At 40.5% G+C, this 23,358-nt stretch overlaps 1 protein-coding gene across 33 annotated transcripts in view; it reads right to left on the bottom strand.

Moving 5' to 3' along the window:
- Nucleotides 1-23,358, bottom strand: part of LOC147373953 (uncharacterized) — a 133,314-nt gene that overhangs the window by 27,338 nt on the left and 82,618 nt on the right. For 12 of the 33 annotated variants that reach the window (XR_015162287.1, XR_015162264.1, XR_015162269.1 and 9 more), the window contains one exon: nt 21,101-21,211. The exons of 11 other annotated variants lie outside the window; for them this stretch is intronic. Coding sequence is in view for 4 of the 22 variants with exons in the window: in XM_086395971.1 (XP_086252097.1) it covers nt 21,101-21,179 (79 nt within the window). In the remaining 18 variants the exon portion in view is untranslated. The remainder of the gene's footprint in view (nt 1-21,100; nt 21,212-23,358) is intronic. 10 more of the 33 variants (XR_015162272.1, XR_015162258.1, XR_015162267.1 and 7 more) reach the window with 1 other exon arrangement.

Raw genomic sequence — 23,358 nt, 5'->3', positions numbered from 1 at the left:
TTTATTTTAATCCTGACAATGTATCATATTTTGTAGGCACATCTGTGCATTCTGGTCTCTTCAAGATTGTTTTCCATCATGTTCTGTGTGCAAGGAAGAGGATTTGTAGATGGTGAAAGGAATTCACAAATGATAGAAGAAAGTTGCCTTGTAATATTTAAGAAGTATGCCAACATGATGTAGACTGCAAAAATTTTAAATAAAAGAAATATGCCAAATTTTAATGGAAATGAAATGCAAAGTTCTTCAGTTATGTGCAGAAAAGTCATTTGTACCAGGATATATCAGGAGAGACCTGGTTAGTCATCCAAATGAAAAGAAACCTCAAGTTAAAAACAGATGCATTTTGGTACTTCCCTGGCATCCCGGGGGTTGGGACTTCACCTTCCAATGCAGGGGGTACAGGTTCAACCCCTGGTAGGGAAGCTGAGATCCCACATACCTTGCAGCCAAAAAACAAAGACATGAAACAGAAACAGTATTATAACAAATTCAAAAAAAGACTTTTAAAATGATCGACATTAAAAAAAAAAAAAAGGTATATTTTGCTCTAAAGTTAGACCTAGGTTTTAATCCATGGTCTGTTGCTAAGAAACAATTTGGGAAAGTTACTTAACATTTCTATGCCTCAGTTGCATCTACATCGGAGGATGTTGAGAGCATTAAGTGAAGTGATGCATAATACAGTTTCAGCTAATACAAGCACAAGGAAAGCAACTAGTATGTTGCAAATGCTTCAGAAATGTTCGCCTCCAAGATGGCCCCTGCGATTCCCACCTTTGCAAGGACCGGCATGTGTTCAACAGAATATGGCAGAGTTGATGGCACCTCACTCAAGGTTAGGTCATAAAAGACACTGGTTTGACACCACTTGCCTTGGGGAAGCCAGGTTTTGAATGGAGAGGAACACCTGGTGAGAAACAAAAGCTCACAACCAGCAGCATGTGAGGGAGCCTGAAGTGATTCTTCAGCACCAGTCAGATCTTCAGAGTCTGCAGTTCCAGTCAACAACTTGATTGCAAACTCTTAAAAGACCCTGAGCTAGAACCAGCCACCTGACCCACTTCTGGATTCCTGATCTCAGAACTGTATGAGATCATAAATGCTTCTTGTTGAACATTGCTAAATTTGGGGATAATTTGTTATGCAGCAGTACCTAACTAACACCTAGTCCGCTTGCTGTTGCTTTCCCACAGATAAGGACCATCAGTGACTGCTAAAAAGAAATCTAATGTGATATTTTCATGGACTATTTGTTCTATTCACAGAAAGCAGCATTCTCTGTTCTCCATGTAAGAGTATTCTATTTAGGACATTAAAAAATTATTTATTTATTATAATTGAAGGCTAATTACTTTACAATATTGTGGTAGTTTTTGCCATACATCGACATGAATCAACCACAGGTGTACATGTGACCCACCATCCCAAACCTCTCTCCCACCTCCCTCCCCATTCCATCCCTCTGGGTTGTCCCAGTGCACCAGCTTTGAGTGCCCTGTTTCATGCATCGAACCTGGACTAGTCATCTGTCTCACATATGGTCATATACATGTTTCAATGCTATTCTCTCAAATCAGAACATTTTAAACAGATTTTGACAAAGTAGCGAGGAGTAGCTGGAAGTGTGATAGACTTTGAAGTCATATTATTTAAGGTACAAGTGAAGGAATTGTTCCAAAGATGTGAAAATTGAGGAGTGTGCTGATTTGCAAGATTCACAAGGATGTCACATGCAAAGAAGATACATTCATGTTGCTACAGAAGTCCAACTGCTGAAGTTAGTTGAGTGAATGAGTTAGTTAGTTAGTGAGCAATGTAAACTCAACCTAAGATAACAGTCCAGTGCTCACAATGGAAGAACAGATGCCTATGCCCCTCTCAGTGGGGTCCTGCTCTGGTAGAGAAGGGCTGGTTCTGACCAGGGCCACAGCTGGCTGGCTGCCAGGATGCCTGTTAGAAGAGTTGGTCTATAAAGCCCCTTTCCAATCTAAGCATATCTAAATCCCTCTAGAAACAGAACATTTAATCAGTTTCTCTCACGCTCTGTTATTTTTATGCTCAGATCCCATGCCCATCTGTCGTGTGTCTAAATACCCACATCTATGGCTGGCTTATTAATTCAGTGTCACTACAGGGTCCTTACTCCCATCCTCCCTCTCAAAATTCACTTGTCTCTCCCATCTGACCATTTTGCTGCTTCCTTTTATTTTTTGCCAGTTTAATGTATACTCTTTGCTTATAATAATGTACAGGAGGCAATGAACAAAACCATCCCAAAGAAAAAGAAAAGCAAGGAGGCACAGTGGTTATTTGTGGAGGCTTTACAAATAGCTAAGGAAAGAAGAAACATGAAAAGCAAGGGAGAAAGGGAAAGATATATCCAACTAAATGTAGAGTTCCAAAGAACAGCACGGAGACAAGAAGGCCTTCTTCAATGAACAGTGCATAAAACTAGAAGAAAACAACAGAAGGGGAAAGACTAGAGACCTCTTCATGAAAATTGAAGATATCAAGGGAACATTTCACCTGAAGAAGGGCACAATAAAGGACAGAAATGGTAGAGACCTCGTAGATGCTAAAGAGATCAAGAAGAGATGGAAAGAATACACAGAAGAACTGTATAAAAAAGATCTTAATGAACTGGATTACTATGAGTAATCCACTCATACAGCTGGACTGGATGAGTTACAAGCTGGAATCAAGAAAGGCGGGAGAAAAATCAACAACCTCAGATATGCGGATGATACCACTCTAATGGTTGTACTATGATGGTGTTGTCAGTCACCTAGAGCCAGATATTCCAGAGAGCAAAGTCAAGTGGGCCTTAGGAAGCACTACTGTTAATAAAGCTAGTGGATGTGATGGAATTCCAGTAGAACTATTTAAAATCCTAAAGGATAATGCCATCAAGGTGTTGCATTCAATATGTCAGCAAATCTGGAAGACCCAGCAGTGGCCAAAAGACTGGAAAAGGTCAATCCTCATCCCAATTCCGAAGAAAGATAGTACTAAAGGATGTGCTAACCATTGAACAATTGCATTCATCTCCCATGCTAGTAAGGGCATGCTTAAAATCTTGCATACTAGGCTTCAGCATTATGTGAACCAAGAACTTCCAAATGTCAAAGCTGGTTTAGAAAAGAAAGAGGAACCAGAGATCAAATTGCCAACATTCACTGGATCATCAGTTCAGTTCAGTTCAGTTCATTCGCTCAGTCATGTCCGACTCTTTGCAACCCCATGAATCGCAGCACGCCAGGCCTCCCTGTCCATCACCAACTCCTGGAGTTCACTCAGACTCACGTCCATTGAGTCAGTGATGTCATCCAGCCGTCTCATCCTCTGTCGTCCCCTTCTCCTCCTGCCCCCAATCCCTCCCAGCATCAGAGTCTTTTCCAATGAGTCAATTCTTCGCATGAGGTGGCCAAAGTACTGGAGTTTCAGCTTTAGCATCATTCCCTCCAAAGAAATCCCAGGGCTGATCTCCTTCAGAACGGACTGGTTGGATCTCCTTGCAGTCCAAGGGACTCTCAAGAGTCTTCTCCAACACCACAGTTCAAAAGCATCAATTCTTCGGCACTCAGCCTTCTTCACAGTCCAACTCTCACATCCATACATGACCACAGAAAAAACAATAGCCTTGACTAGATGAACCTTTGTTGGCCAAGTAATGTCTCTGCTTTTGAATATGCTATCTAGGTTGGTCATAACTTTCCTTCCAAGGAGTAAGCGTCTTTTAATTTCATGGCTGCAGTCACCATCTGTAGTGATTTTGGAGCCCCCCAAAATAAAGTCTGTCACTGTTTCCCCATCTATTTCCCATGAAGTGATGGGACCAGATGCCATGATCTTCGTTTTCTGAATGTTGAGCTTTAAGCCAACTTTTTCACTCTCCACTTTCACTTTCATCAAGAGGCTTTTGAGTTCCTCTTCCCTTTCTGCCATAAGGGTGGTGTCATCTGCATATCTGAGGTTATTGATATTTCTCCCGGCAATCTTGATTCCAGCTTGTGTTTCTTCCAGTCCAGCGTTTCTCATTATGTACTCTGTATATAAATTAAATAAGCAAGGTGATAATATACAGCCTTGATGAACTCCTTTTCCTATTTGGAACCAGTCTGTTGTTCCATGTGCAGTTCTAACTGTTGCTTCCTGACCTGCATACAGATTTCTCAAGAGGCAGGTCAGGTGGTCTGGCATTCCCATCTCTTGAAGAATTTTCCACAGTTTATTATGATCCACACAGTCAAAGGCTTTGGCATAGTCAATAAAGCAGAAATAGATGTTTTTCTGGAACTCTCTTGCTTTTTCCATGATCCAGCAGATGTTGGCAATTTGATCTCTGGTTCCTCTGCCTTTTCTAAAATCAGCTTGAACATCAGGAAGTTCACAGTTCACGTATTGCTGAAGCCTGGCTTGGAGAATTTTAAGCATTACTTTACTAGCATGTGAGATGAGTGCAATTGTGTGGTAGTTTGAGCATTCTTTGGCATTGCCTTTCTTTGGGACTGGAATGAAAACTGACCTTTTGCAGTCCTGTGGCCACGGCTGAGTTTTCCAAATTTGCTGGCATATTGAGTGCAACACTTTCACAGCATCATCTTTCAGGATTTGAAATAGCTCAACTGGAATCCCATCACCTCCACTAGCTTTATTCGTAGTGATTCTTTCTAAGGCCCACTTGACTTCACATTCCAGGATGTCTGGCTCTAGATGAGTGATCACACCATCGTGATTATCTGGGTCATGAAGATCTTTTTTGTACAGTTCTTCTGTGTATTCTTGCCACCTCTTCTTAATATCTTCTGCTTCTTTTAGGTCCATACCATTTCTGTCCTTTATCGAGCCCATCTTTGAATGAAATGTCCCCTTGGTATCTCTAATTTTCTTGAAGAGATCTGTAGTCTTTCCCATTCTGTTGCTTTCCTCTATTTCTTTGCATTGATCACCGAGGAAGGCTTTCTTATCTCTTCTTGCTATTCTTTGGAATCACTGGATCATAAAGTTAGGGAATTCCAGAAAACCATCTACCTCTGTTTCATTGACTGTGCTAGCCCTTTGACTGTGTGGATCGTAATAAACTGTGGAAAACTCTTAAAGAGATGGGAATACCAGACCATCTTACCTGTTCCCTGAGAAACCTGTATGCAGGTCAAAAAGCAACAGTTAGAACCCTGTAGGAAACAACTGATTGGTTCAAGATTGAGAAAGGAGTACAACAGGGCTGTCTGCCGTCACCCCGTTTGTTTAACCTGTATGCTGAGCACATCATGAGAAATGCTGGACTGGATAAGTTACAAGCTGGAATCAAGAAAGGTGGGAGAAAAATCAACAACCTCAGATATGTGGATGATACCACTCTAATGGTTGAAACTGAAGAGGAACTAAAGAGCCTCTTGATGAGGATGAAGGAAGAGAGTGAAAGAGACGGCTTAAAACTAAATATTAAAAAAAAAAAAAAAAACCTAACATCATGGCATCCGGCCCCATTACTTCATGGCAAATAGAAGGGGAAAATGTGGAAGTAGTGACAGATATATTCCTCTTGGGCTCTAAAATCACCATGGATGGTGACTGAAGCCATGAAATCAGAAGATGATCAGAAGTCATGAAATTAGAAGATAGTTTCTTGACAGGAAAGCTACGAAAAACCTAGACAGTGTGTTGAAAAGCAGAGACATTACTTTGCTGACAAAGGTCTGTACAGTCAATGCTATGGTCTTCCCAGTGGTCACGTATGGCTGTGAGAGCAGGACCATAAAGAAGGCAGAACGCCAAAGAATTATGCCTTCGAACTGTGGTGCTGGAGGGGACTCCTTAAAGTCCCCTGGACAGCAAGGAGATCAAACCTGTCAATCTTAAAGGAAATCAACCCTGAATACTCGGAATGACTGATGCTGAAGCTCCAGTATTTTGGTCATCTTATGCAAATGGCCAACACATTGGAAAAGTCCCTGATGCTGGGAAACATTGAAGGCAGAAAGAGAAGAAGTTGTCAAAGAATGAGACAGCTGGATGGCATCACCGATGCAATGGACATGAACTTGGGCAAACTTCGGGAGATGGTGAGGGACAGGAAGGCCTGGCGTGCAGTCCATGGGGTCACAAAAAGCTGGACATGACTAGGTGACTGAACAACAACAAAGGCAAAGATTTAGGTTCAAAATATGAACTGTCATCCATGTGAACATTCAGGAACATGACTGCCTTAGTCAAGTTTCTGGACTGCAAGTGAGGGAGGTGTGCCTGAGCCACTGTGACTCTGGTGAGGCCAGTGCTCTATGAGAAAAGGAAACCTCACACAGCCCGAGGAGACCAGGCTGACTTCCTGGAGCTGGTGGCACCCACAGTCCACTTCCCCAGTGCAATCCAGAGAAACACACCGGGGAGCTTAGGAGAACCCCTGAGTGCCTGGAACAACTTTACCATGAGCATCGGCAAGTCCCAGTATTTGAGCTGGTGCTTTAAGCTACATTTTCACACATTGCTTCTCAGCTGTAAATAGTGTCAGCCAGAGTGGGGGGTCACTCCCCTCAGTGAGTGATACTGGGGAGAAAGTGATGGCAGATAGGAATGGGGGTACCCCCGAATCCTCCTGGCTATTTCCTACCCATCCTTCTGCTTAAACATCACTTCCCCAGAGTTGCCTTCTCTGCCTTTCCAAGTAAGCCTGGCTTCCCTGATAAGTGACTCTGTAGCAACCTGGACCTTCCCAGAGACTTCTGAACTCCTGAAATTATTTAATTATTCATTTGATTCCCATTAGACTATTAATTCCTAGACACTAAGGAGTGTCATTAACTCAGTGTCTATCCCCAGTGCCTAGTTGAGTGCCTGAGATTTATATGAAAGACACTCAAATTCACTGACTAGTGGAACAACAGTAGAGTTAACTCTGCATCAGCTACCATCTGCTCACCCCAGATCTAGCAGCTGCAGGCAGCCCTGCAGAACCTGATCTGGCACAATCTTCATTCAGTCTCTCCTTCTCTCTGTTCAAGTGGTCAAGTGTAGCACCATCCACAGTGTGATTTTGAGAGTCCAAAGGATCAGGCATGAACCTCTCTGAGCTGTAGGGAGGTTAAAGGAGGGGCAGGAGGTGGATGGTGTGGTCACTCACCTAGAGCAAGACATCCTGTAGTGTAAAGTCATGTAGGCTGTAGGAAGTATTACAAGCTACTGGAGGTGATGGAATTGCATCTGAGCTATTTAAAATCCTAAAAGATGATGGTGTTAAAGTGCTGCACTCAGCGTGTCAGCAAATCTGGAAAACTCAGCAATGGCCACAGGACTGGCAAAGTCAGTTTTCATCTCAATTCCAAAGGAGGGCAGGGCTAAAGAATGTTCACACTACCAGACAATTGCACTCACTTCCCATGCTAGTAAGGTTATGCTCAGAATTCTTCAAGCTAAGCTTCAGCAGACTTGAATGGAGAACTCCCAGATATACAAGCTGGGTTCCGAAAAGGCAGAAGAATCAGAGATCAAATTGCCAACATTCGCCCGATCATAGAGAAAGCAAGTGAATTCCAGAAAAACGTCTACTTCTGTTTCATTGACTACATGAAAGCCTTTGACTGTGTGGATCACAACAAACTGTGGAAAATTCTTAAAGAGATGGGAATACCAGACCATCTTACCTGTCTCCCGAGAAACCTGTATGTGGGTCAAGAAGCAATACTTAGAACGTTAGAGGGAACAACTGACAAATTCCAAATTGGGAAAGAGTATGTCAGGGCTGTATATTGTCACCCTGTTTAACTTCTATGGAGAGTACATCATACGAAATGCCAGGCTGGATGAGTTACAAGCTGGGATCAAGATTGCTTGGGAGAAATATCAACAACCTCAGATATGCAGATGAAACCACTCTAAAGGCAGAAAGTGAAGGGGAATTCAAGAGCCTCTTGATGAGGGTGAAAGAGGAGAGTGGAAAAAGCTGGATTAAAATTTAGCATTCAAAAAACTAAGATCATGGCATCTGGTCCCATCACTTCATGGCAAATATAAGGGGGAAAAGTGGAAGTAGTGACAGATTTTCTCTTATTTGGCTCCAAAATCACTGCAGATGGTGGCTGCAGCCATGAAATTAGAAGACCCTTGCTTCTCGGAAGGAAGGCTATGATGAAGCTAGGCAGCATATTAAAAACCAGAGATATCACTTTGCTGCCAAGGGTCCAGTCAAAGCTGTAGTCTTTCCAATAGTCATGTACTGATGTGAGAGTTGGACTATAAAGAAGGCTGAGTGCTGAAGAAGTGATGCTTTTGAACTGTGGTGCTGGAGAAGACTCTTGACAGTCCCTTGGACTGCAAGGAGAGCAAACCAGTCAATCCTAAAGGAAACAAACCCTGAATATTCATTGGACTGATGCTGAAGCTGAAGCTCCAATACTTTGCCCACCTGATGTGAAGAGCCGACTCATTGGAAAAGACCCTGATCCTGGGAAAGACTGAAGGCAAAAGAAGAGGTAAGCAGAGGATGAGATGGTTGGATGGCATCACTGCTTCAATGGACATAAACTTGGACAATCTTCAGGAGATCGTGAAGGACAGGGAGGCCTGGTATGCTGCATCCATGGGGTCACAAAGAGTCGGGCCTGACTTGGTGACTGAACAACAGGAGGTAGAAGAGGCAGAAAAGGAGGAGGAGGAAAGGAGAGGACGATGGGTAAGGTGAAGAAGGAAGACAGAGGAAAACAATATTGGCCTTTCAACTGGGAAATCCAGATCTATAGAGTGTCGTGAAGAGATCAGTATCTGGTGAGCTGTGATACTCTAATGATAGAGCAGTTCCATTAAAGGTTCGCTTTCCTTAAAATTGCCATTTTCCAGAACCCCTGGCTTTTCTAGGCCCAGAATATGTTAGAATTTATCTCTCCTCTTTCCGTGCCCACCTAGTATCTAGTACACATCTTTGGCATAGCACATCATCGTTACTGAAGTGTCCATCAGCTCCAGTGGAATGGGAACTCTGGAAGCCAAAACTATGTGACACACATATGACTGTCCACCGGGAATGGACAAGAACTCTCTGGAGATGACGACAGTACCAAAGATAGCTGGGTGTGTTCTGACTTTAGATGACCCTTTACTCAAGGCATCAAAGCACAATTAGGATGTTCTGCCACATTCACGTCTTTCTTCCAGGCACATATACTATCTCATGTAATTATCATCATAATCCCATGAGATAAGTGCTTTTACCCTCATTTTACAAAGATGTTGGCTGAGACCCAAAGGGGTCAGAATGACTTGCCCAAGTCAGACAACATCAGAGTCAGAAGTCAGAAGCAAGCTCCCCATTTTCATACTGTATTTTTAATTTCAATTCACATGCCTCCCTGTCACAGGAATAAAATGAAGAATGAAAGATGAAGAATGTTCTGTGCTTCACTTCCAACAAAGGATTTTAAACACAGTGCTTCTCAATATATGTTTGGGTTCTTTTTTTCAATTCAAGTATTCCAAAGGGAGCTGATACAGCTTTGCTAAGGGCTGTCACTGTCTAGTCCTCTCATCTTGCTAAAAGATCGAGAAGCAGAGCCAGACAGAAGAATGATTTGACCTCATGGTCATCCAAAAATTATTCATGAAATGGGCACTTTCCCAAGGGGCACCATTTTGACTGAGGCACGGTATGGAAAACCCACAGAGGAACCAAGCTGCTTGGTTTTAGCTTGGTTTCTTCTCTGCACCTCCATCCTGGATGAAATATCTTTGATTTCATGCCATATAACCTTTAGATAACCCTGTTTTTAAGGCTACACCCTTAATACATGATTAGCATACTTTTTCAAAATTGCTGGAAACATATTGGATTACAGTTTTCTTCCCAAAGTACCTGAAGTCTCTTAAATTCATTTAATAGAGAAAAATGACTTTAATAACCTTAGCAGCTGGTCACTGGCAGTAGCCACAGCTCAGATTTTATGAATATAATTTTTATCTGTGGCCTCAAAAACCATGGAAACTTCATTTTTCTCCAGTAGCAAATGGCAAAGTTTCTGAATGGAAAAGACATCTCAGCCTCAGGAGAACTGAGCTAAGGTTTTGCCAGAAAGTCTGTTAGAGTCCATTGGAGGCACAGCTAAGAGGAAAGAGAGACCCTCTTCCAACAGTTTCAGAAAACTCTTTGTATTGACTCTGATTGGCCCAAAGTGGTTCATGGGCACTCATATGGAGCCACCAGATGGGAGTCAGTCCCATCCAAACCACAATGATTAAGAGTGGGGAGAAGTCTGGCTCAGGAGGAAGCATTAAAGTGAATACATTTAAGTAAACTGCATAACCCCCATTTACCAAAACAAAACAAACTCCAAGAATTTTCCACAATCTACATCTCACATTTATAAAACTACTGCTTCTGTGGGGCATACAAGGCCAAGGTTAAAAGAAAAGATGAATAAGACAGTCCCTGACCTTAAGAAACTATAACTAATCAGTGTCTGAACCAATCAGGTGAAGACAAACCTCCATACAGTCCCTAAAGCAGAGGAAATCTAACACAGGGAAGTAGTGACAAAGATGATCTAAAGATTAAAACAAAAGAAAGAATGAGGGAGACTGGAGAGGCAAACAGGCAGCAGGGGAGAGACCCACAGAGGAGAAGCTCCTAAGGGCACAGCACTGCAGTCCCCGAGGCAGGTGAGACAAACTGGTTTGCAGTGAGAAAATTACAGTCAGTTCTGCGTGTGCTGAAGCAGTGCTGCACTGGCCACAGTGGGACTGCTGACAGCAGCTGCTAGTCGGAAAGCACCCCAGCACTGCGCCGTGTCACTATTAGCACTGGACTCTCCATCACCCTATCTATATCTATGGCTAGGTCACTATCGCACTGCTCTGAATATCACTGTATGTCAATAACCAGATCTCTATCTGTATCACACAGCACTACATCACTATAGCAGCACTTGCAACCACAAGCAAAAGCAAGCTGTCACCAGCACGCCCACACTGTTGGAGCCAGAAGTTGGACATTTTTTCTCTTACTCCTGCCTTCTGATCTCTTCATGATGTTTTCTACTGGCAGGACATATAAGAATCTGGCCAACAGTAGGGCTGGGTGTGGCATCGCTTGGGTCCCAACGGCCCAGCCAGGTACATGCAGACACCAGTTCTTCCCCTTGGGGCTCTGACCTGGCAGGACTCCCTTGAGCTGTGCCCTGAGCCAGCTCTGGAAATCTCACCCGCCTTTGTGCCTTGATCCATCAGAATGCAGATGCTCACCATTATAAGAAGACTTTCTGCAGGGCCCAGCCTGCCAGCACCTTTGACTGTTGCTTTGGCACCTTTACTATATTCTCAGCCCTGTTGCCTCTGCTAAAGGAACTTGCCCAGCAACACCGGGTCCTTTCTTGGACTGTGGCCCAGACATATACTTTCTATTTTTTATTTTTCTAATTTTATTTTTTTATTCTGTCATTTTCCTGTTGTTTTCTGCTTATTGTCTGTTTGTCTTGTTTTTATTTTTAGTTGTTTTTTTTTTTCTTTTTTGCCATGCTGTGTGATTTGTGGGCTCTTGGTTCTCAGGCCAGGGGTCTAGCCTGAACCCCTGTGGTGGGAGCACTGAGTCCAAGATGCTGGAATAATAGAGATCTTCAGGTCCCAAGGAATATTAATTGGTATGTGTGCCCCCAGAGGTCCTCATCTCAGTACCAAGACCTGGCTCTGCCCAACTGCCTACAGACTCCAGGGCTAGATGCCTCAGGCTGAACAACCAGCAAGACAGGAACACAGCCCTACCCATCAGCAAAAATGAGATTACAGAGAAATATGTTTTAGATGAAGGAGCAAGGTAAAAACAAATAAAGATAAATAAATTAAGGGGAAATAGGCAAACTACCTGAAAAAGAATTCAGAGTAATGACAGTAAAGATGATTCAAAATCTCAGAAATAGAATGGAGACAAAGATCAAGGAAATGCAGGAAATGTTTAATAAGGACCTAGAAGAGCTATTGTTTAGCTCATCAACAACAACAACAAAAAAAACCAGTGATGAACAACACAGTAACTGAAATACACTAGAAGGAATCAATAGAATAACTGAGGCATAAGAACAAAATGTAAGTTGGAAGATAGAATGATGGAAATAACTGCTGAGGAGCAGAATAAAGAAAAGAGAATGGAAAGAAATGAGAACAGACTGAGAGACCTATGGGACAATATTAATGCACCAACATTCAAATTATGGTGTCCCAGAAGAAGAAAAAGAGAAAGGGTCTGAAAAACTATTTTAAAAGATTTTGGTTGAAAACTTCAATAACATGGCAAATGAAATAGCCACCCAAGTATAAGAAGCCCAGAGTTCTACACAAGATAAACCCAAGGAGAAACATGCTGAGACATATAGTACTCTAACGAAAATTAAATTCAAAGAAAAAATATTAAAAGCAGCAAAGGAAAAACAACAAAAAACACACATGGGAAATCCCATAAGGTTATCAGCTGATTTTTCAGCGGAAACTCTGTAGGCTAAAAGAGACTAGCAGGATATATTTAAAGTGATGAAAGGGAAAAACCTACAACAAATTCTACCCAGCATGGATATTATTCAGATTCAACAGGGAAATCAAAAGCTTTACAAAGAAGCAAAAGCTAAAAGAATTCAGCACCACCAAAACAGCTTTACAACAAATACTAAAGGAACTTCCCTAGGCATGAAACATAGAGAAGAAAAAGACCTACAAAAACAAATGCAAAACAATTAAGAAAATGCCCATGGAAACAGACTATTGATAATTACCTTACATGTTAATGGAGTAAATGCTCCAACCAAAAGAGACAGACTGGCTAAATGGATACAAAAACAAGATCTATATATGCTGTCTCTAAGAGCCACACTTCAAACCTAGGGACACATACAGACTGAAAGTGAGGGGGTGGCTAAAGGTATTCCATGCAAATGGAAACTGAAAGAGAGCCGGAGTAGCAATACTCATATCAGACAAAATAGACTTTAAAATAAAGACTGTTACAAGAGACAAGGACATTTCATAATAATCAAGAAATCAATCCAAGAAGAAGATAGAACAATTATATTTATGCACTAAACATAGGAGCACCTCAATACACAAGGCAAATGCTAACAGCCATAAAAAGGGAAATCAACAGTAACACAATAATGGTGGGGGGGGGCTTTAACACCCCACTTACACCAATGGACAGATCATCTAGACAATAAGAAAACACAAACTTTAAATGATACATTAGACTAGATAGACTTATGGGTCATTCCATCTGAAGGCAGTAGAATACACTTCTCAAGTGCACATGGAATAGTCTCCAGGATCAATTGTATCTTGAGTCATAGATCAAGCCTGGGTTAATCTCAGCAAATTGAAACTGTATCAAGCATCTTTTTCAACCACACTGCTATGATATTAGAAATCAATCACGGGGGTGGGGGGAACTATAAAAAACACAAACACATGGAGGCTGAAAAATATGCTACTAAATAAAAGACCACTGAAGATATCAAAGAGGACATCAAAAATATGTGGAAATAAATGAAAACAAAAACACAATGACTCAAAACCTATGGGATGCAGCAATGCAGTTCTAAAAGGGAAGTTTATAGCAATCCAATACTACCTAGAGAAATAAGAGAACTCTCAAATAAACAACCTTACCTTACACCTAAAGTAACTAGGCAAAGAAGAACAAACAGAACCCAAAGTTAGTAGAAGGAAAGAGATCATAAAAATCAGAGCAGAAAAAAATGAAATAGAAATGAAGAAAATAGCAAAGATCAATAAAATCAAAAGCTTGTTCTTTGAAAACATAAACCAAAATTGATAACATTTAGCCAGACTCATCAAGGAAAAAGGGAAAAGACTCAAACTGATAAAATTAGAAACAAAAAAGGAGAAATTACAACTAACACCTCAGGAATAAGGATCATAAGAGACTCTTACAAGAAACTATATGCCAATAAAATGGATACCCAGAAGAAATGGATGAATTCTAGAAAGGTACAACCTTCCAAATGAACCAGGAAGAAATAGAAAATATGAAGCGATCACTAACAAGTACTGAAATTGAAACTGTGATTAAAAATCTCCCAACAAATAAAAGTCCAGGACCATGTGGCTTCACAGTGGAATTCTACCTAACATTCAGAGACGAGCTAACACAATCTTAGCTAACACAAACCTTAGGAAGGAATACACCCAAGCTCATTCTACAAGGTCACTTCACCTTGACACCAAAACTAAAGGTATCACAAAAAAATGAATATTATAGACCAATATCACTGATGAACATACATGCAAAATTTTTAAATAAAATACTAGCAAACAAAATCCAACAACACATCAAAATGATCACACACCATGATCATGTGGGATTTATCCCAGGTATGCAAGAATTTTTCCATATATACAAGTCAATCAATATAATACAATATATCAACAAATGGAGATCATAACATACATGGTGATCATAACAAACATTATGATCACCTCAATAGATGCAAAAAAGCTTTTGACAAAACTCAATATCCAATTATGATTAAAAAAAAAAAAAAACTTCTTCAGAAAGTGGGCATTGAGGGAAAGTGAAAGTGAAGTTGCTCGGTTGTATCCAACTCTCTGGAACCCAAAGACTGTAGCCTACCAGGTTCCTTCGTCCATAGTATTTTCCAGGCAATAGTACTGGGTTGGGTTGCCATTTCCTTCTCCAGGGGATTTTTCTGACCCAGGGATTGAACCCGGGTCTCCCGCATTGTAGGCAGACACTTTTACCATTTGAGCCACCAGGGCCATATATGACAAATTCAAAGGAAACATCACTCTCAATGGTGAAAAACTGAAAGCATTTCCTCTAAGATCAGAAACAAGACGAGCATGTCCAGTCTTACTACTATCACTCAACATGGTTTTGGAACTCCTAGCTACAAAAATAAGAGAAGAAAATGAATTAAGAGGAATCCAAATAGGAAAAGAAGAAGCAAAACTGTCACTGTTTGCAGATGACATGATACTATACATAGAAAATCCTAAAGATGCCACCAGAAAACTACTAGACAATGAATTTGGTCAATTTGCAGGCTACAAAATTAATACACAGAAATCTTTTGCATTCCTATAACCCTAGCAATGAAAGATCAGAAAGAGAAATTAAGGAAACAATCCCATTTACCATTGCAACAAAAACAATAAAATACCTAAGAATAAACCTACCTAAGGAGGCAAAAGACCTATACTCAGAAAACTGTAACAGATACTGATGATGGAAATCAAAGATGACACAAATAGATGGAGAAATATACCATGTTCTTGGAATGGAAGAATCAATCTTGTGGAAATGACTATTCTACCTAAAGTAATCTCCAGACTCAATGCAATCTCTATCAAATTTTTCACAGAATTAGAACAAAATATTTTACAATTTGTATGGAAACACAAAAGACCCTGAATAGCCAAATCAACCTTGAGAAAGAAAAATGGAGCTAGAAGAATCAAGCTTCCTGACTTTAGACTACACTACAACGCTATAGTACTCAAGACAGTAATGGTATCAACCCCAAACAGAAATATAGATCAATGGAACAGGATAGAAAGTCTAGACATAAACCCACACACCTCTGGTCACCTAATCTATGACAAACGAAGAATATACAAGAGAGAAAAGACAGTTTCTTCAGTAGGTGGTGCTGGGAAAATTGGGTAGCTACATGTAAATGAATTAAATTGGAATACTTCCTAACACCATACACCAAAATAAGCTCAAAATGGATCAAAGACTTTAATGCCAGGCCAGAAACTATGAAACTCTTAGAGGAAAACATTGGCAGAACACTCTTTGACGTAATCTCAGCAAGATCTTTTTTGACCCACCTCCTAGAGGAATGAAAATAAAAATAAACAATTGGGACCTAATTAAAGGTAAAAGCTTTTTCACAGCAAAGGAAACCATAAACAAGAGGAAAGGACAACCCTCTGAATGGGAGGAAATATTTGCAAATGAAGCAACTGACAATTTGTATTAGTTTTGGATTAATCTTCAAAATATACAAATAGCTCATGTAGCTCAATACTAAAAAAAAAAAAAAGACAAGACCCAATCAAAAAATGGACAGAAGACATAAACATTTCTCCAAAGAAAACATACAGATGACCAACAGACACATAGAAAGAGGCTTGACCTCACTAATTATTAGAGAAATACAAATCAAAACTATGGTGAGGAATCATCTCACACTGCTCAGAATGGTCATCATCAAAAAATCTACAAACAATAAATGATGGAGAGGGTGTGTAGAAAAGGGAACCCTCTACACTGTTGGTGAGAATGGAAATTGATACAGCCACTATGGAGAACCACATGGAGGTTCTTGAAAAATACTAAAAATGGAACTACCACCTGACCTTGCAATCCCACTCCTGGGCATATAGCTGGAGAAAACCATAATTTCAAAAGATACATGTTCACCAATGTTCATTGCAGCACTATTTATAATAGCCAGGAAGCAACCTAAATGTCCAACAACAGAGGAATGGATAAAGAAAATGTGGTGGGTGTATATATATATATATATAATGGAATATTACTCAGCCTTTAAAAGTAATGAAATCATGCCATGTGCAGAGACATGGGTGGACCTAGAGACTATTAAACAGAGTGAAGTAAGACAGAAAGAGAAAAACAGTATCATATATTAAAGCATATATGTTGAATATAGAAAAATAGTACAAATGAACTTATTTGCAAAACAGAAAAAGAGACACAGATGTAGAGAACAAACATATGGACACCAAGGGGTGAAGAGGGGAGTGGGGTAAATTGGGAAATTGGGATTGACATATATACACTGCTATGTATAAAAGAGATAACTAATGAGAACCTACTGTATAACATGAGGGGAGGTACAATTTATATAACATATAGTAAGTTAACCTTAAAAATGCATTCTGATATACATTAGGTGCAGACAAATACTGTTTGACTCCACTTATATGAGGTACATAGAAGAATCAAATTCATAGAGTCAGAAAAACATTGGTAAATACCAGCGAACGGAGTGTCATGATGGGGAATGGAGAGATAGCATTTAATGGGGTCAGAGTTTCAGTTTTGGAAGGTGAAAATTTTGGTGGATAGATGATGGTGAGAGTTGCACAATGTGAATGTACTCAGTGCCACTGAACTGTACAGTTGAGTATAGTTAAAATAGTATGTTTTATATTATGTGATTTTCACCATAATAAAAAAATTAAAAAAAGAAAAATCCTTAAAGAAAAAGAACCTGTCCAATAAGAGAGCTTAGGAAATGTAGATTGTAGACATCCAACCCAAAGTATATGAGCTTCCCAGGTGGTTCAGTGGTAAAGAATCCGCCTGATAATGCAGGAGCAGCAGGAGATGCACGTTCAATCCCTGGGTCAGGGAGACCCCATGAACAGAAAATGGCAACCAACTCCAGTATTCTTGCCTGAAAAATGCCAGAGTCGTCTGGCAGACTACAGTTCATAGGGTCACAAAGAGTCGGACATGACTAAGCACATGTGCACACAACCCAAGTTATAGAGGGCAGATGTGGGGCTGAGAGATAACACTGAGATCATTTAGGATGGATGATGGAACAGCATATACCCACAATATTGGTCTTCAAAGAACTATTGCTCACCTTTAAAAGACTGACATTCTTTGGATGGTAATCAGTTCAGTTGCTCAGTCGTGTCCAACCCCATGGACGGGAGCATGCCAGGTTTCCCTGTCCATCACAACTCCCAGAGCCTGCTCAAACTCATGTCCATCAAGTCAGTGATGCCATCCAGCCATCTCATCTTCTGTCATCCCCTTCTCCTCCCACCTTCAATCTTTCCCAGCATCAGGGTCTTTTCAAATGAGTCAGTTCTTCTCATCAGGTGGCCAAAGTATTGGAGCTTCAGCATCAGTCCTTCCAATGAATATTCAGGACTGATTTCCTTTAGGATTGACTGGTTTGATCTCTTTGCAGTCCAAGGGACTCTCAAGAGTCTTCTCCAACACCACAGTTCAAAAGCTGTGGTAACTGGATGATTGTAAATACAAACACTCATTAACAGTAACATCAACAAAACAAGAGAATGGAGAAGATGACCAGAACAACTCTACTACTAGGATTCCTGAACAAGACATGTTGATTTCACCCTAAAGGCATAAATCCTGTGGGCATGGTCTCTGCCCAGTCAGGGTGATCTTTGAGGTTGGAGAAGGAGATGAAGACAGAGGTCCCAAGGCTCTGCCGAAGGAAATCAGTTTCAGTGTTAGCAGGTCAATAGACTTGGCCAAGACAGAGAAATCATTCTTAAGCCCATCATATGCCTGTTTTTAAGATTTTTGAAACATATTGTCAAATTGCCCTCTGGAAAGACTCTCTTCAGCAGTGTTTGAGAACATGAATGTAATCTTTAGTGATTAGTGAAGCTGAGATAGAAAACTGATTGTTTTGGAAAAGCCAAGGGAAGCCTTTTGAATCTAGAGGTGTCAGAGTGGCAGGAAGGGAGTTCTGGGGAAGAGGGAAAGGCTGTCCTTGGGATTGGAGTCACATCACTTGCCTCTTAACCCAACAGCCATGTAACAACATGGTTTATTAAGGAGACTTTTAACAGTCAAACAGAGAACTTTGTAAGCTGAAGGAAGGTCAAGATTGTTGAAGAAATCCTCTGACACAGTCTGTTGTCCTGACAACTGAGAATTAAAGCCATTTCAGGCAGCTCCTGTCCATTCATCCAGGAGCCCTCCTGATGGTGAAAATCAGACTGCAAGCCTGTCCTTGGACACAGCTTTCTTTTTTCCCCTTGTTCCTGCTTCAATTTCTAATAAAAAAAAGATGTGCCAATTTCCTCATAAAAATGTGTTCTAATCTTTTTCATTTCCCGAGCAGATTTTTCTACACAGAGCCGGTTGTTAGGATATCAACTTTTAGTCTTGTTAATGTTATGTTTATTTTTTGGTGTGACTTTGTCATGTTACATGAAGCTGTTAACCCAAAAGAGACTTTAAATTTTATAAGCGCCACAAAAATAATTGAGCACAGCAGTAGGTCCAAAGAATACAAAAAGGATTAGGACATGAATCCTGCTTTCCAGAAGGTTAGGCATTCCTCTAAATTTTTAGAGCATATAATCAACTAAGGTCAAGTTTAAGAAAAAAAGAGTCAAACAACCCAAGTAAGAAACAGATAAAAAAATACAAAGAAGCAATTCACTGAAAAGCAAAGATAAATGGCAAAAAGTGAGATAGAAAAAGTACAACCTCACTAATGCTAAAGAAATGAATGAAGTATGCCAAGGCTGTTGGCAAGCGGACAGGGAACAGATACATTTTATAAACTGTAGGTTGGCGGTGTAAATTGATCACAGTTTTTTAGAAGGTAATTTAGCAATATTAATTAAAATTAAAAATACATACAACCTCATGCAGACATTCAACTTGTAGATATCCATCCTAGAAAAATTCTCACACCTGTGAACCAAAAGCATGGCCAATGATGCTCATTGTAAATGTCAATCAGTAAAGGCCTACATAAGCCATGGTTTATGCCATGGAATTCCAGAGCACAGCCTAAAGGTTATGGTGGACCAATCTCTATGACATATTTTAAACTGTAAATGGGAAAGTTGCAAAACTGTACAAACAATATGGTTCCACTTACGTACAAGAAAACAAAGCAATCATGTTCTTCAGGTACATACATTAGCAGGTAAATGCTGAGAAATAATGGCAGTTAAGTTACCTCTGGGGTGGGGAGAGGCCCTGGGGAAAGAACTAGAAAAGGGATTGTTTTTTGGCTGTCTGAGTTGTTTTCATAGGAATGTATATATTCATTACTTGGGTGACTAAAAAATAACATATACCAAATTTTAAAACGATCAGCAGCAGGATATGATTCTTACAGTATTGAATTTCCTTCTATCAGTACAGAGGTTCTATTTCTTTGAATGTCTCCTTCTTGAAAGTAAATATTCCTATGGTTCTGCATCTTCTAATGCATAGTATGTCCCTCAGTGTCTTACCTGACTAAGAAAGAAAACACTCTTGCTAGTTCTTCCAACAACAGTTCAATTCCAAGTTCACCCTGACCTGGAAAGACTCTGTTGAGTGCCACTGGTAAGTAAGTGTGTTTCTTAATGACTCCAAAGGAGAATATCAGCTACCATTTTGAGGTGTTTAGGTACTTCTGTGACTTTGTAGTCTTGCTTAATAAGGTCAAGATACTTTTGGAATGAATCTTCCAAGGCATTTTCTCAGAGCCAACTCAAGCTGTGGATTTGCTGTATCATCAGGCTTGTGGGTGATGTACTGTTTTTAAGAAGGCGGTAAAACTTGGCTTGCCTTCTTTTCAAAGGCGTGATTTTATTTTCTCAGTCTGTGTATTTTGTGACCAGTAGCTGGGAAAATTACTAGGATCAATGCTTTAAAAAAATAGTTTAATTTTAAGCTAAACTAAGAAAGAAAATAAAATCATGTTTCTGTAGTCTTTTCAAGAAGATAACCTAGAAAATGTTACACAGGCAAGATCACAATATGAACAATGTGGTCTTTCCTGAAAAAATCTACAGAAGATCTACTAAGGGGGAGGAGAGGATATCCATTCCAATAGGTTGATCACAGATACGTATATGTGATCGTTGGATGTAAAAGCATTTTGCAGTGGTTTTGGGGAAAATATTCACGGCGGCTCCTCTGATCTCAGCATCCGGGTATCTAAAGTCTTCTGTTCGCTCCAAACAAATTCTAAGTTACTTTGTCTGCTTGCTGTCTTTTACTCTTAGGTACCTATCACTTTCATTGACAACTATTTAAATAAATTACAGGAACACTGAAATACATGCAAAACAGGAAGGGCCACCAATGTTATACTTGGGACAATTTATGGTCTGGGAAAGTCCTTAATTCTCTGCCTTCTTTAAGCACTTCATGGATAAAGGGACTTAAAGAAAATAAAGAAAGAGAAAAGAATTATTAGCAAATATTATTAAGTGACTAGTACAGTATATCTTGCATACTTTTTTACAGTATGACCACCTGGGTCTCTAGGGTATGGCAGAGGTGATCAAGATTAGGTCATAAAAATGCCTTGCACTTACATGTTGTTCTTTTAAAACTTACCCAGGGTGCCGAGAAGGTCCTGACCACACACACAACAAAACACCTCTGCCTAAGGTGGCGGTCCAGACAGCAGCTCCACCTATGGTCCCAGCAGAGAGCCAGCATCAAGCACTATAAACATGAATGGGGAAGGCTTCAAGGTGACTCCAGCCCCAGCTACCATGTGAGTGCAATATCAAATGAGAATGACCTTGCTAAGCCCTGTCAAACCCAAGCACTTTATTGTAAAAAACAAAACAAAACAAAACAAAACAATAAACTGATTGCTATTGTTCTGAGCTACTAGGGTGTTTCTTTTAAGCAGTAATAATTACACTTAAGCAATTATCATGTGGCAGACACCGTTCTGCATTATACACACATTTGTCATTTAAACTTCACAACCATCCTATTATTAAAGGTGAGACCAGTGAGGCAGACAGGTAAAGGAATGCTGCCTAGGTCACCCAGCTGGCATGAATCTAGGTGAGTCTAGCACCTAGACTCACCTTGAAAAGGTACAAGATGAGCCTGCAAGGACCTGGGAGGTTGTCTGGTCCCTTCCCCTTGTTTCAGAGTGGGCAATGGCTTGTCCAGCCTGCACGGCCAGCTCAGGGCACTTTGCCCTGTAGCAGCCCAAGGGAAAGGCACACTGGGAACAGAAGCCACGGTTCTAAATCTCTCTTCATCACTGAAGACTGATGGAGCCTCAAGTTATGGCTCATTGCTGGGTCCTGGCCCTGGTCGATAAAAAGAGCTTGCTCTAGTTCTTTTTTTTGTGTAAGGGTGGTCAAATAGATACAACATCTCTAGATTGCAAAAGACTTGCCTGACCTTTCCAAACCAATCGATTTGACTTGGCACTGACTTTACAATAGCGAAGACATGGAAACAACATAAATGTCCATCAACAAATGAGTGCACAAGGAAGATGTGGTCCATATATACAGTGAAATACTACTTAACCATGAAGAAAATGAAATAATGCCATCTGCAGCAACGTGGATGGACCTAGAGATTATCATCAACTGGATAAGTCAGAGAAAGACAAATACCATATGCTATCACTTGTATGTGGAATCCAAAATGTGACACAAATGAATTTATCTATTAAACAGAAACAGAGTCACAGAGAGCAGACTTGTGGTTGCTAAGGGGGAGGGGAGGCGGGAGAGGGACAGAGTGGGAGTTTGGAATTAGCAAATGCAAACTGTTATATATAGAATGGATAAACAACAAGGTCCTTCTGTATAGCACAGGGATATTAAATATTCTGTGGTAAATCATACCAGAAAATATTTTAAAATAATGTATACATATGTACAACAATCACTTTACAGCAGGAATTAACACAGCACTGTAAATCAACTATAACAAAAAACTTTTTAATTAAAAAATAAAACACTGCCAGCAAGAGTACATTTTAACCCTTTTTAAAGTGTGCTATTCTGTGACATTAAGTATATTCTCATTGTTATACAATCATCACCCACCACTCCTCCTCAGAAATTTTTCATCTTCCCATTTGAAACTCTGTACCCATTAAACCTAACTCCCTAGTTCCCCTTCCCCCAGGCCCTGGCAACCACTGTATTACTTTCTGTCTCTATGAATTTGACTCTTCTACTCTTGCCTGGACAATCCCATGGATGGAGGAGCCTGGTAGGCTGCAGTCCATGGGGTCGCTAAGAGTCAGACATGACTGAGCGACTTCACTTTCACTTTTCACTTTCACGCATTGGAGAAGGAAATGGCAACCCACTCCAGTGTTCTTGCCTGGAGAATCCCAGGGACGGGGGAGCCTGGTGGGCTGCCATCTCTGAGGTCGCACAGAGTTGGACATGACTGAAGCAACTTAGCAGCAGCAGCAGGGACCTCATATAAGTAAAATCATAGTTTTTGTCCTTCTGTGACTAGCTTGTTTCACTTGGCATAAAGTCATCAAAGTTCATCCATATTGCCAGAGTTTTACCCTTTTTAAGAATGGATAATACTCCATTGTGTGATATACCACATTTTGTTTACCCGTTCATCTGTCAGTGGACGTGTGTGCTGTTTCCACCTTTTGGTTATTATGGGCTTCCCAGGTGGTTCAAATGGTAAAGAATCTGCCTGCAATGCAGAAGACCCAAATTTGATCCCTGGGTCAGGAACATTCCCTGGAAAAGGGCATGGCAACCCACTCCAGTATTCCTTGCCTGGAGAATTCCATGGACAGTCTGGCAGGTTACAGCTCATGGGACTGCACAGAGTCAGACACGACTGAGCAATTAATACTT

This window comes from Bos grunniens, chromosome 4 (genome assembly GCF_055505025.1).
Source record: "Bos grunniens cultivar Pamir isolate PY7600 chromosome 4, Bosgru_T2T1.0, whole genome shotgun sequence".
Lineage (NCBI taxonomy): Eukaryota > Metazoa > Chordata > Mammalia > Artiodactyla > Bovidae > Bos > Bos grunniens.
Note: the sequence above shows the minus strand (reverse complement) of the source record. Positions and strands in the feature narration are given on the sequence as shown.